Genomic DNA, 15,267 nt, shown 5'->3' with positions numbered 1-15,267 from the left:
TGGTTAAAAGCAGTGGTTTGCGCTTTCAGTTTCGCGCGAATGCTGCCATCAATCCATGGTTTCTGGTTTGGGAATGTTTTAATCGTTGCTGTGGGTATGACATCGCCGATGCACTTTCTAATGAACTCGCTCACCGAATCAGCGTATTCGTCAATGTTGTTGTTGGACGCAATGCGGAACATATCCCAATCTACGTGATCGAAGCAGTCTTGAAGCGTGGAATCAGATTGGTCGGACCAGCGTTGAACAGACCTGAGCGCGGAGCTTCTTGTTTTAGATTCTGTCTGTAGGCTGGAAGCAACAAAATGGAGTCGTGGTCACCTTTTCCGAAAGGAGGGCGGGGGAGGGCCTTATATGCATCGCGGAAGTTAGAATAACAATGATCCAGGGTTTTACCAGCCCCCCCCGGCTTGGACAGAGCTTAGACTCTTATGGGTTAAAAGAACATCTCTCTCTTTGTGTTGTTTTCCCCCTTTCCTCTTTGCAATCTTAGCATGTTTGGTGTTAATATCACCAGCTTAAAGTAACACTGCAACGTTCTTCCCAGTTCTCCCCAGTCAGAGTAAAGTGTTATTCAGTGTGACACTGCAAGGCTCTCCAAATCCCCAGAGAGTATGATATGCCCTCCTTAAGCCCTTCAACTGGATCTCAGGGCACGCTACGGCTTGTACAGAGCTTACGCTTTTGGCACAATTCAAATCAAAGTACGGAAGGGGTACTGTACCTACTCCTTGATTTGATTATAGGGATGCTGGGGTTTGGTCGTAATTCCTGGGCTTGATCAGAATGGACTGAGGAGGGACTCAGAAATCAGGACATTTATGGGGCAAATCACAACTCGGTGTAGCAGGAGTACTTCTGCAGCCATTTGGAGGACTTATAATTATAAGTCTATAAGGTGGAGGCATTTTACAAAGGCTGTTATATTTTACAATTTTGATTAAGTTTCCGATGGCTGAGGGATTTCTGCACTGTATTTTATGAACTCCACGCTAAGTAATCTTTATTGTTCTTCGACATAATGAAATCATATTTCTTCGAGATTTATCACATGGCTATCTGTTAGTGACTTAAAACTGTCAGTAGTGAAATGATCCTTAGCGACAGTTTTAATTATTAGAGATGACTCTTTGAGGTAGAGCCTGAGTGTCCGTATGTCTGGAGCGCTCTTAAATCTCAGAGTTTAATTGAAGGCCACAGAGAAAACGCATGTTATTTGCATGCAATGGCGCGCCCAGCCCCTGATGTATTTCCAATGCTCACTGAGAACTCCTACACTGGATAGAAAAACGGGACCTGCAAATTAAGAGACGAAACAAGACATTTTGGAGCAATAACACTCTTCGCATTCCTTTCAAATTATTTTTATGTGTAAAGGCTTTGAAGAAATAAGATCTGTGGAATTTAGATGGTGATGGGTTATCTGGATCTGTGGTTTAATGATGAAGCTCTCCCACCTTGGTATCTGTGAGGATAGCCTCTTCGCCTATTCTCTTGTCCTTCCTTACTCTCCTCTCCTCTCCTCTCCTCTCCTCTCCTCTCCTCTCCTCTCCTCTCCTCTCCTCTCCTCTCCTCTCCTCTCCTCTCCTCTCCTCTCCTCTCCTCTCCTCTCCTCTCCTGCCCCTACCTCTCCAGGCTTTCACAGTTTGTTAGAGTCACTCGGTCTGCATTGCCCTACCTAATTCCCACCCAATTACTGTCTAAATGAACCACAGGGCCGCTTAACTTGGTTTGACTTCCCATTGTTTAATTAATAAATTAGGCACTCAAGGCTAAATTAATCACCACTTATTCATAAGCTTAATTGACAATATTCAATTCTGCATATTACCTAAACATTCTGTTTCTGTTCTTTTTACAAACTGACCTGCTTGTTGTGTGCTGCTAGCCGGAAAAATGTAATTTATTTATGACTTCTGTCTGAGTTGGCTCAAGACCGCCGTGCCATGTTTGCACCGCTGCCATTTTCACAGGTAACGTTGGCATCTCTCAAGAAAAACTAGGGCAATTTGATTAATGTCGTCGTCTCCAAGTGAGGATCACAGACACGACAATAAAAACAACACAGAGAGAGTGAGAACGAGAAGAGGAGAGACCGAGGCAGCAGTTAGCCAAAGGGTAAGACAGACAGACACAGACAGAGAGAGAGAGAGAGAGAGAGAGAGAGAGAGAGAGAAAGAGAGAGAGAGAGAGAGAGAGAGAGGATAAAGCCCTTGAATTGAATTGAATTGAATTGAATTGAGAGAGAGAGAGAGAGAGAGAGAGAGAGAGAGAGAGGATAAAGCCCTTGAATTGAATTCAGAGAGAGAGAGAGAGAGAGAGAGAGAGAGAGATCTGCAGTCATTCTCTTCCAAGGAGAATGAGGAATAAGGACAAGAAAGAGCACTTGCTTGTTTTTGGGGAGTTTAGCATAGCAGACAGTGAATAATTAGTCCCAGGAGACGGATGGATCACCACACCATGTGAATAATTTCAACACATTCTAACACACTTGCTTTGTTCTTAAATGGCAAGGAAGAATGTTGTTACTCAGGATGTGTTGTCTCCTTACCTCCGGCCAATTGCCCTTTGCTCTAACACTCTAAGGTCAAGAACCCAGCCTGCATGCTCGAATGCACAAAAGAGGAGCTGTGAGGGCAACAACCAATAAATCAGCAACAAATACTGTACGAGAAAGCACAGTTTGAATATTACATTCCAATGCACAGTGCGATTGGCTGCACTACATAAAGCAGTGTGGAATAGAGATCCTTAAATTGAAAATATTAAGAGCATGACATTACTGAGACCTGGCACTGCATCTTCCTGGAATATCCCAGTCAGTAATAGAACTTCCACAACATCACCGCAGACGCAGAGGCCTGTAGCACCGAACACGTCTCAGCACAGATGTGATTACAGTAGGGTACAGTAGTGCCTCGCCATCAATTGATGCAACACATTGAATCTCATAAGAATAGAATACCGGTACACATGCACGTGTGCATGCACACTCACAAACATACACACACACACATACCAAAAACAGGCAACGGCAATAATGATAGCTCACAAAACAGGAAGACATCATATTATTTTAAAATACCATCTTGAACACAACAGAACATGAGGAAGTTACTACACAGTGTACCAACAGGTATATAAGCAGGTTTGATACTGTGTGTAAAACCTTGAAAAGAGACAGGTTTCTCTGAGTACTTTCACCAAAGAGGGCTTCTATAGAATGTACTATGAATGCTGTTCACATAACCCATGCCAACATGAAAGGTTTTTGTCATTGCATAACATACTGTATTTAAGTGATGCAGTTTGATTGATTACAGTAAGGCTACTTACATGGATCGGCCACCTCAGCATGTCCACTCTTCTGCAAAGAGAGAACACAAAGTGTTACTATAAGTCTCAGACAACAGCTGTCTGTTCTTCTTATCACAATATTGTGCCACATGTAATGTGTGTTTTCCTCTTTGAGAAAAGACCAGTAGAAGTGAGAAAGGTTTCACACTGTTTCCAGAGTATATTCATTCATCCTTTTCAGAAAATGTAATTTGTCAAGACTACAAGATGGCAGGGGTCATCTCTGTTTGCCTGGATATCTGTCAGGATGGTGTATATAGCTCAAGAAGCAAGAAGCACCATGCCTGTAAAGTTCATATTTATCCGCAGTGCAAAGACCACGTTGGGCTTCTTCGAGCAGATGTTTGGATTATGTACAGATGTGGGATCGTAATTTGATCACCCTGTTGCAGGATAACTTTTATATAATGCAGGAAATGTTAAACTTGAGGTTTAAAAAGGCTACTGAAGTTTGTGATTTCCACTTTGAAATTTAAGACTTGATTTTCTCTTAATTATCATCCACAAAATTATTCACGTTTCCTGTTGCTGTATGATTGTTTTCCTGCTATAGCAAACTGGCACAAATTAAGATCCTACATCTGTACATCCCCAACTCCCAGGCTAAGATATCTGCATAATTAAAGTGGCCAAACACAATAAGAGTAGGGGAATTGAAATAGATGGGAATCATTCTGAAGGGTCACAGTGAGGAAGCCTAAATGAATACTACTACTATACCATTTGTACTGTACCATCATAAAGCCAGTACCACCAAACTAGCTTAACCTTAGTATCTAGAAAGACGGATATCTGGTTAGCATTTCATAAATAATGTCTCACTGCTTTTACTACCTGTGTGGAAATAGCTGGTCTCTGTTGCCAATACACAATACATTTGGCATACAGTCTGGAGCTTTTGTATAGTATGTATGCAATACAGCATTCATTTTCTGTGAGTCCTCACACAGAGCATGAAACCAAAACAATGCCTCCTCTTACATCTCTACATGACAGCTGTTAATTGAAGCGATGTGACAACTAGCATCCCTCACACTAAATCTGGCTTGTAATGAGCTTGACTGATAAAGCGTATGTGTCTGATAGCCTTCTTGGCAACCGCAGAGAGCCCTTGGACTTTGGAGACTTTCTGAAGAAACACCGCTGCCTTTCAACAGAATGTGCTTCCGTGTGATTACAGAGATTTGGGCCAAGTCAAACCCTCCTCTTTCATGCCATCTGCCTGTTTTAATTGCAGACGTGCGTCCTCATCATGGCAGAGCAAAGCGTTTGCACTGATCAAATGCCTTCCTTTCTATCATTTCAAGAGGGTCCTGTTTATTCAGTTGATTAGAGACTGTCAGTGCGTTGTGAACCACTGAGAAAACACAGAGCAGACAAAGAGAGACAGAACACTGCTCTAGGCCTAGACTCAATCAGCTAGCTAATATCTGTGTGTTTTTCTGCCGTTTGGCTCCCATTTAAACTCCCTGACTAGATTCAATTGAACATCATACAGCATCCATGCACACATATTTTTGGGAGAGGCACAACTGTAACAGCAAGGTAACTCAGCCCAAGCTGTGTTGTAATGGATGCTGGTAGAATATATGCCTCTCGTATGCCTCTGTTCCTCTCCTATAAGGGTGCTGTGCAGCCACTCTCATTCAAACCTCCATATGCTCGCTTTCATTTAAGCTTTCATTTAAGCCAACCTGTGCCAGCTCGGCGAGCTAGACTCAGCACACAGACGACTGTATACACAGAGCCATGCTGGCAGCCATTAGACTCTGATAAGGAAGAGCAGACTAGACAATATGAACCTTATTTGGATACCCACAATGTATGGAGATGAAATAGAGAAAAGCTGTCAATTGCCATGGGTATATTAGGTTAAATTCAAACAAAGCTAGCACACAAAGCTAAGAATGTGTCTGGTATGTTAATGTGAAATCAGTTCGGAAATGGGGAAAATCATTGATGTCAAATGACGGGCACACAACACACTAACAGTGCCTTTGGAAAGTATTCAGACCCCTTTATGTTACAGCCTTATTCTAAAATGGAATACATCGTTTTTTTCTCATCAATCTACACACAATACCCCATAATGACAAAGCAAAAACAGGTTTTTAGAATTTTTGCAAATGTTTAGCAAATTAGTTTTACTCAGTACTTTGTTGAAGCACCTTTGGCAGAAAATACAGCCTTGCGTCTTTTTGGGTATGACGTTACAAGCTTGGCACACCTGTTTTTGGGGAGTTTCTCCCATTCCTCTCTGCAGATCCTCTCAAGCTCTGTGAGGTTGGATGGGGAACGTCACAGCACAACTATTTTCAGGTTTCTCTATAGATGTTCGATCTGGTTCAAGTCCGGACTCTGGCTGGGCCACTCAAGGACATTCAGAGACTCCTGTGTTGTCTTGGCTGTGTGTTTAGGGTAATTTCCTGTTGGAAGGTGAACTTTCACTCCAGTCTGAGGTCGTGTGCACTCTGGAGCAGGTTTTCATCACAGATCTTTCTGTACTTTGCTCCGTTCATCTTTCCCTCAATCCTGACTAGTCTCCCAGTCCCTGCTGCTGGTAAACATTCACACAGCATGATGCTGCCACCACCATGCTTCACTGTAGAGATGGTGCCAGGTTTCCTCCATACGCGATGCTTGGCATTCAGGCCAAAGAGCTCAATCTAGGTTTCATCAGACCAGAGAATCTTGTTTCTCATGGTCTCACTCCTTTAGGTGCCTTTTGGCAACCTTCAAGGAGCGGTCATGTGCCTTATACTGAGGAGTGGCTTCCATCTGGCCACTCTACTATAAAGACCTGATTGGTGAGGTGCAGCAGAGATGGTTGTCCTTCTGGAAGTTTCTTCCATCTCCACAGAGGAACTCTGGAGCTCTGTCAGAGTGACCATCGGGTTCTTGGTCAGCTCCCTGACCGAGGCCCTTCTGCCTCAATTGCTCCGTTTGGCCGGGCGGCCAGCTCTAGGAAGAGTCTTGGTGGTTCCAAACTTATTCCATTTAAGAATGATGGAGGCCACTGTGTTCTTGGGGACCTTCAATGCTGCCGACATTTTTTGTAACCCTTCCCCAGGTCTGTTCCTTGACACAATCCTTTCTCGGAGCTCGACGGACAATTCCTTTGACCTCATTTTTTAAATTGTATTTGACCCTTACTTAACTCATGACTTAGTTTTTGCTCTGACATGCACTGTCAACTGTGTGACCTTATATAGACAGTTGTGTGCCTATCCAAATCATTTCCAATCAATTGGATTTACCACAGGTAGACCAATCAAGTTGTAGAAACATCTCAAGTATGATCAATGGAAACAGGATGCACCTGGGCCCAATCTCATAGCAAAGGGCTGAACACTTATGTAAATAAGGTATTTATGTTTTTTTTGTTTTTTAAAAATATATTTGCAAAATATTTTGAAAAACCTGTTTTTGTTTTATCATTATAGGATATTGTGTGTAGATTGATGAGGAATTTTTTTATTTAATCAATTTTAGAATAAGGCTGTAACGTAACAAACTTTGGAACTAGTCAACGGGTCTGAAAACTTTCTGAATGCACTGTAAGTGTATGTGTGCCTATCAGTAAACACCAATCACCTCTTTCAGAAAATAAGCAAAAAACACATCCAGTCTGAAGATGAAAGCTGAATACAATGCAATACATGACTTTGACAAATCCTAAAGTAAAGCAAAAACTTTCCTGCAGCTGAAAATTCTGGCAAATCTCAACTGACAAATTACTTTTCCGTGAATTCTAATTTCCCCCTGCATTCCATTTGTGTGGTTAGTAGTGTGGTTTGTGTGGTTAGTAGTGTGGTTTGTGTGGTTAGTAGTGTGGTTTGTGTGGTTAGTAGTGTGGTGTGTGTGGTTAGTAGTGTGGTTTGTGTGGTTTGTGTGGTTAGTAGTGTGTTTTGTGTGGTTAGTAGTGTGGTTTGTGTGGTTAGTAGTGTGGTGTGTGTGGTTAGTAGTGTGGTTTGTGTGGTTAGTAGTGTGGTTTGTGTGGTTAGTAGTGTGGTTTGTGTGGCTAGTAGTGTGGTTTGTGTGGTTAGTAGTGTGGTTTGTGTGGTTAGTAGTGTGGTTTGTGTGGTTAGTGTGGTTTGTGTGGTTAGTAGTGTGGTTTGTGTGGTTAGTAGTGTGGTTTGTGTGGTTAGTAGTGTGGTTTGTGTGGTTAGTAGTGTGGTTTGTGTGGTTAGTAGTGTGGTTTGTGTGGTTAGTAGTGTGGTTTGTGTGGTTAGTAGTGTGGTTTGTGTGGTTAGTAGTGTGGTTTGTGTGGTTAGTAGTGTGGTTTGTGTGGTTAGTAGTGTGGTGTGTGGTTAGTAGTGTGGTTTGTGTGGTTAGTAGTGTGGTGTGTGTGGTTAGTGTGGTTTGTGTGGTAGTTGGTTTGTGTGGTTAGTAGTGTGGTTTGTGTGGTTAGTAGTGTGGTGTGTGTGGTTAGTAGTGTGGTTTGTGTGGTTAGTAGTGTGGTTTGTGTGGTTAGTAGTGTGGTTTGTGTGGTTAGTAGTGTGGTGTGTGTGGTTAGTAGTGTGGTTTGTGTGGTTAGTAGTGTGGTGTGTGTGGTTAGTAGTGTGGTTTGTGTGGTTAGTAGTGTGGTTTGTGTGGTTAGTAGTAGTGTGGTTTGTGTGGTTAGTAGTGTGGTGTGTGTGGTTAGTAGTGTGGTTTGTGTGGTTAGTAGTGTGGTTTGTGTGGTTAGTAGTGTGGTGTGTGTGGTTAGTAGTGTGGTTTGTGTGGTTAGTAGTGTGGTTTGTGTGGTTGGTGTGTGTGGTTAGTAGTGTGGTTTGTGTGGTTAGTAGTGTGGTGTGTGTGGTTAGTAGTGTGGTTTGTGTGGTTAGTAGTGTGGTTTGTGTGGTTAGTAGTGTGGTGTGTGTGGTTAGTAGTGTGGTTTGTGTGGTTAGTAGTGTGGTTTGTGTGGTTAGTAGTGTGGTTTGTGTGGTTAGTAGTGTGGTGTGTGTGGTTAGTAGTGTTTTTTGTGTGGTTAGTAGGAGTGTCGGGAGTCATGCTGCATGCTTTCCCTGATATTTACTGCCGTGATTTATCCTCTTAAGTGTTTCTATTCATTGTAATTACATTGCTGTACTTCCAAAGATGGAGGGAGACAACAGAGTCCCACTGAGTTTTCAAGAGATTTTTACATGCCCAGAGTTTTCCCTAATAAAAGGGATAATGGCTTTCCTAGTGGAGGGCAAGACGGGTCAGGCTGAGAGAGAGGATGCAGGCTCACTGCTAATACGGAGCCACGTACCCAGGCCGCTCTACTCGTGATATGACAACTTTCCCCCATGAAACAGCCCCAGCGAGAGAATGAGATGGAGACCTACTTAATGTAATGACTCTGGGTGTAAATAGTCATTGTGTTGTAATGGATGACCTATAAACAATGATTGCATTAACTGGGGAAAATGCCTATTTGCATGATTTTATCTGACAGGTTCTGCAGCGTAGATAGTTCTACTAGTGAACTTGTGTAATTAATGTGGATTAATTGAACATCACACTACACCACACCTTTATGTTAAGTTTAATAGACTCTAGCTAATTGATCCAACACGTTACAAATCCCACAATAGAAATGTAAAGGTAATTTCTGATTGAGCTGACATATGTTCACCGTGAATGCAGTCTTCTCTAAAGCGGGAACATTGCCTTTAAATATCAATCACGCTGTAAAACTGAACTTCTGCGATGCGGATCGAATAGAGCCCTAAGTTTATGTTATAAAAAAAGTAATATATATAGCCAGGATTATCTACTGTTTTCCAGGGAGTCTTTGAAGAGACAACATACTGTACATGTTTTTGTTGAATTTATTTGACTTATAGATCAAATGAAGAACCATAATTGTTTGGGTTCATTACAAATGAATTAAGCTATACAGTTGTCCAGTCTATATTATCCAAGGGAAATATCACTAAGCTTCACTTTATTCTCACATGATAGATATGACTGATTACACTGTTTTGAAGTGTTGTTGCTTTCACAAATCACATGTTTCAAAAGAGTGCACAGGTGCTGTATGTAATCAAATCAAATGTATTTATAGCAGATGTAATCTGTTGAGTCAATTTGTTTCTGCTATTAGCTATTTTAGTACAAAGCTAGCTGAGAAAAGAACACAAGCCTGAACAGAGATATATTGGCCTCTTCAGAAGCTGAGAAAAGCAACATAAAGTCGCTCAAAGTGCATATCATCATCTGTAAGTACCATAGTGGTAAAACAACCTTGTCTTCACCAATCATTGCCCCAAATGGACTCCATTTCATTCAGATTTACGTGCAGATACCACTGTAAGTGTCACAATAGAGACGTCAGTGTGAATTCCCTCGAGGTCACAGATCTTGAGGACTTGACTACAAACTTGAGTGGGGTTAAAAAAAAACGAGTGCATCTCGAGAGCTTGGGACTATTAGGTTCTATCTGATTTTTTTTACAAATGTAGTTATTGACATATCATTGTTCTTATCAATGTCATCTACCTATATAGTATTCTGAATTCCCAAATTCATGTTATTAAGTTCAAAAGAATACAAGATAAAAAATAGCTGACACCATTCAAACGGAATGGGGCTTCAGAATTGTAAAGCCAATTATCTCAGAATAATCTTTTTGCAGATAGAACCTTATAGTCCCAAACTCTCGTCATGCTAATCTCAAACCTCACAGTTGCCCAATTTCCCCCGCTCTCCATCCTTATCTTTCCCCTGTATCCTCAATACCGCCTCCATCATATTTCCTATTTTCCATACTCTCCTCATTCTTCTAGTTTATTCCTATCCCTCTCTCTATGGACTGAATCATGTTTATAATCCAGAAGGTAAAAAAAAGGTTCAAATGCAGAGTGAATTGGATTCTGAGATATGGCTTTGCGAGCTGTGAGGCTGTTATGTGAGGTTCCATGATAGCAGAGGTTGGAATGGGAAATTGAGAGAGAAGGAGACTGATGCCTTATGGCTGACCCTGCAAGAGCCAGGTGGCCTGATGGCCTATCATGGTGGCTGATGGCCTATCACCAGGACAATGGCATTTATCAGCTCATTATTTACCCAGCAATTACCTAAAGATGGTCCTGAGGAAAATGTACAGCTATCTCTGTTTTAAACTTGCATAGGGTTACAAAGGGAGGGGATATTACTGGAACCTTTCCATGTTTACCAGTAAACAACCAGAATGTTGTTAACTTTCAATTTTTGGTTGATTCAGATTGTCTGTAATTATCTCTGGCTCTCTGTGTGGTCTTATCATGTAAAATACACTACATGGTCAAAAGTATGGGGACCACCGTTCAAATTAATGGATTCAGCTATTTCATGCACACCCGTGGCTGACAGGTGTATAACATCGAGGACACAGCCATGCAATCTCTATAGACAAATATTGTCAGTAGAATGGTCCGTCCTGAAGAGCTCAGTGACTTTCAATGTGGCACCATCATAGGATGCCACCTTTCCAACAAGTCAGTTTGTCAAATTGTTGCCCTGCTAGAGCTGCCCCAGTCAACTGCACGTGCTGTTATTGTGAAGTGGAAACGTCTAGGAGCAACAATGGCTCAGCCGCAAAGTGGTAGGCCAAACAAACTCACAGAAGGGGACCGTTGAGCACTTTTTAAGCATAGTGCTTAAAAATCACCTGTCCTCGGTTGCAACACTCACTACCAAGTTCCAAACTGCCTCTGGAATCAAAGTCAGCATAATAACTGTTGATTGGGAGATACATGAAATGGGTTTCCATGGCCGAGCAGCCGGACACAGGCCTAAGATCACCATGCGCAGTGCCAAGCGTCGGCTGGAGTGATGTAAAGCCGAACAGAGGCAGTCAACATTTTGAACTATTTAACCATAAACGTAATTGGACTCTGGAGCAGTGGAAACGCATTCTCTGGAGTGATGAATCACATGTCAAAGTGTAGGTGATATGCATATTGGCTACAGTCAGTCAGGTCCATGCCGATGCTGACAGGAGGGAGGCACCAGAAAATGTAGCCCCATTTTAATGAGACTTATAAGTACATATATTTATTGGCTAAATGCCAGTCATGTTTAACAAATCTAATGTAGGATAATTAACGTCTAAAGGCTTGATTCTATCATACCCTGTTCATATAGGAGAGAAAGGCCAGTGCCTTTTGTGCACCTTGCAATCTGAGCAGAGGCAGTCGACATTTTGAAACTATTTAACCATAAACGTAATTGTTTAAAACCTTTTTTGATGTATAGTGGTTGTTTTAATTTGGGATCTATCATCCCACAACTGTCCCAGAGTCTATTTGGAACATGTATTTCTAGTACAGAATAACAATCTGACCAGGTCAACTTTTCTACTTTGGGGAAGAGTAGATTGACATTGGATAGTGCTTTTGTTGTTCGTTACTCATCTTGTTGGCTGACAAAAAAGTAAATGTGGAATGTTCTTGTCACATCTTCAATATGCGCATAGGAATTGGATAAGAAGGTTGTGTGCCGTTGCATCCCCAATGTGTTTGTCTTCACTAGTAGCCTAGGCTACTTCGGAGCTGCAATGCATGTAAGAAGGACCCGATCCCGATGTGTTTGTCTTCACTAGTAGCCTAGGCTACTTCGGAGCTGCAAAAACAGAAATATATTATTTACATAAGTATTCAGACCCTTTGCTATAAGACTTGAAATTTAACTCAAGTGCATCCTGTTTCAATTGATCATCCTTGAGATGTTTCTACAACTTGATTAGAGTCCACCTGTGGTACATTCCATTGATTGGACATGATTTGGAAAGGTACACAACTGTCTATATAAGGTCCCACGGTTGACAGTGCATGTCAGAGCAAAAACCAAGCCATGAAGTCGAAGTAATTGTCAGTAGAGTTCCGAGACAGGATTGTGTTGAGGCACAGATCTGAGGAAGGGTACCAAAACATTTCTGCAGCATTGAAGGTCCCCAAGAACACAGTGGCCTCCATCATTCTTAAATGGAAAAAGTTTGGAACCACCAAGACTCTTCCTAGAGCTGGCCAGGGAGGTGACCAAGAACCTGATGGTCACTCTGACAGAGCACCAGAGTTCCTCTGTGAAGACGGGAGAACCTTCCAGAAGGAAAACCATCACCATCTGCTGCACTCCACCAATCAGGCCATTATGGTAGAGTGGCCAGACGGAAGCCACTCCTCAGTATAAGGCAGATGACCGCCCGCTTGGAGTTTGCCACAAGGCACCTATAGGACTCTCAGACCATGAGAAACAAGATTATCTGGTCTGATGAAACCAAGATTGAACTCTTTGGCCTGAATGCCAAGTGTCACGTCTGGAGGAAACCTGGCACCATCCCAATGGTGAAACATGGTGGTGGCAGTATCATGCTGTGGGGATGTTTTTCAGGGACTGGGAGACTAGTCAGGTTTGAGGGAAAGATGAACGGAGCAAAGTACAGAAAGATCTGTGATGAAAAGCTGCTCCAGAGCGCTCAGGACCTCAGACTGGGGTGAAGGTTCACCTTCCAACAGGACAACGACCCTAGCACATAGCCAAGACAATCCAGGAGTGGCTCCGGGACAAGTTTCTGAATGTCCTTGAGAGGCCCAGCCAGAGCCCGGACTTGAACCCAATGTAACATCTCTGGAGAGACCTGGAAATAGCTGTGCAGCAACGCTCCCCTTCCAACCTGACAGAGCTTGTGAGGATCTGCAGAGAAGAACGGGAGAAACTCCCCAAAAACAGGTGTGCCAAGCTTGTAGCGTCATACCCAAGAATTATCGAGGCTGTAATCACTGCCAATGGTGCTTCAACAAAGTACTGAGTAAAAGGTCTGGATACTTATGTAAATGTGATATTAAAGTTTTTTTTTTTTATAGATTTGAAAAAAAGAAAAAAAAAAGTTTTTGCTTTGACATTATGGGGTATTGTGTGTAGAATGATGAGGGTGAAAAAACTATTTAATCAATTTTAGAATAAGGCTCTAAAGTAACTAAATGTGGAAAAAGTTGAGGGGTCTGAAAACTTTCCGAATGCACTGCATATTATTCATTGCTACTTTTTTTCTCACTTTTTACTCTGTATCGTTGGGAAAAGTCTTGTAAGTAAGCATTTCAAGGTAAAGTCTACAGCTGTTGTATTGATTTTGATGAGATTACCTGTTAATTACCTAAATTACTGGTCTGCCAGCCAAAATAGATTGTTTCAGTGACATGTGTTTGTCTACATTTCTCACTGTTTCTGGTGTATACTGGCCTGGGAGGCTGACTACACTTTATTTTCTTATTCATTCCTGAAGACTCCTGCTCTGCTGTATATTGATGCAGTCCAATCCACCAGCACCACCCCAGAGTTGACTTTAAACTACAATGCCTATTGACAACTTTTGAATTCCCATGTCCTGGGTTAGATAGGGATGCCTGGGAATGTCTTGTTTGCATTGAGTGTTTAAAGAGGTCAGAACAGAACCACCTCAGCGATGAGATTCCTCTGCTTGCTGCCAACTTGGCACGGTGTCACACCACGGGCCAGCCAGTCTGGGAGATTAGACTTGGGGGGTGCAGCATGCTTCATTTCACAAAGAATTGGGAGAATGTTTGTGGGAGTTGGGGGGGACAACATGCTCTTTGGGACAATGCTCTGTAGGACAATTGACAAATGACTTCACCTGTGTGATTAATGTGCAAATTCACATTAGAACTTCATGCATCTCAACCAAAACACTGTTCATTACGACCAGGCAATGCCACTTCCCTTTCAAGCTTGAATCCAGACCAGCATGAAAAAAGTGGGGGGAGACTGCTGGGTGGAAGCTAATGGGTTTTTAGGTCTGGCTCGAAGTTATATAGTAAACCCACACCATCGAAGTGATTGTCATGCAATTGTGTGTACATACAAACTGTTTGGAACAACATTTCAAAGAGACAAATGGTAGTGTGACAAAAGAGTGTCCTTGTGGGGTAATTGATGAACACACTCTGCAGCCAACTAAACCTCCTCTCCTCGGTGGAGAGAGAGACAGGCAAGATGCATGAAGACTGTGATTGCAAGGTATCTAAGCAACCCTCTGTCAAGATCACATGCAGAACCACGTAAGGAGACAAACACTCAAATGCCCATGTTGAGCAGGAAGAGTATTTCACCGTCTTCTGCATGCAACTGTATTACCTAAAATTGTGCTATGTATGTTTGGATTCATTTTATGGCATTTGTTTTCAGCTATGTCATGCAAAGCATAAAATCATTTATGGGGGACTAGGGTGAAAGAGGGAGGAAGAGGAGGAGAGTCACAGATGCAAAGATAGAGTGGCTTCTAAAGACACAACAGGCAGAGAGAAGAATAACAGACACAGACAGAGAGATTTATACAGAGGAACAGGGAGACCGAGAGGGAAACAGAGGGAGAGTCGTTGAAAGGGAGGGGCGAGAGAGAGAGAGAGAAGACGGAGTGACAGAGAGAGAGGCAGAAATACACAGAGAGCGACGCATACTGTATATTTACCCTGGTCTGTGGTCCCTGGGAGGGGTTCTCTGGTCTGTTTGCTGTATCCATGCTCCTCCGCCCTTCAGTCAGCCAGCAGACAGAGACAGAGGCTCCGAGCAGGACAGGAAGTGCCCAAATACACAGCAAGCCCATCAGTGTCAGTCTGTCAGGAAAAAGAACATGACAACAACTGTCACACCGCTGCCCCTGACTGACTGCTGCCCTTCACTCATATTATAGTGTGCCATAAAACAGTGCAGCATAGTACAGTACAGTACAGCACAGTACAATACAGCACAGTACAGCACAGCACAGTACAGCACAGTACAGTACAGCACAGTACAATACAGCACAGTTCAGCACAGCACAGTACAGCACAGTACAGTACAGCACAGTACAATACAGCACAGTTCAGCACAGTACAGTACAGCACAGTACAATACAGCACAGTTCAGCACAGCACAGTACAGCACAGTACAGTACAGCACAGTACA

General features: G+C 42.5%; 1 protein-coding gene across 1 annotated transcript in view; it reads right to left on the bottom strand.

Annotated features, from left to right (window-relative positions):
* Positions 1-14,935, bottom strand: part of LOC115136188 (follistatin-related protein 4-like) — a 248,920-nt gene extending 233,985 nt beyond the window's left edge. Inside the window, exons 1-2 of the mRNA XM_029671728.2 lie at positions 14,792-14,935; positions 3,337-3,367 (exon numbers count right to left, since the gene is read on the bottom strand). Of these exons, the coding sequence (XP_029527588.2) occupies positions 3,337-3,367; positions 14,792-14,926 (166 nt within the window). The 5' untranslated portion in view covers positions 14,927-14,935. The remainder of the gene's footprint in view (positions 1-3,336; positions 3,368-14,791) is intronic.
* Positions 14,936-15,267: the final 332 nt, after the last annotated feature.

The sequence above is a fragment of the Oncorhynchus nerka genome, linkage group LG10, assembly GCF_034236695.1.
Source record: "Oncorhynchus nerka isolate Pitt River linkage group LG10, Oner_Uvic_2.0, whole genome shotgun sequence".
In the NCBI taxonomy this organism is placed as follows: Eukaryota; Metazoa; Chordata; class Actinopteri; order Salmoniformes; family Salmonidae; genus Oncorhynchus; species Oncorhynchus nerka.
Note: the sequence above shows the minus strand (reverse complement) of the source record. Positions and strands in the feature narration are given on the sequence as shown.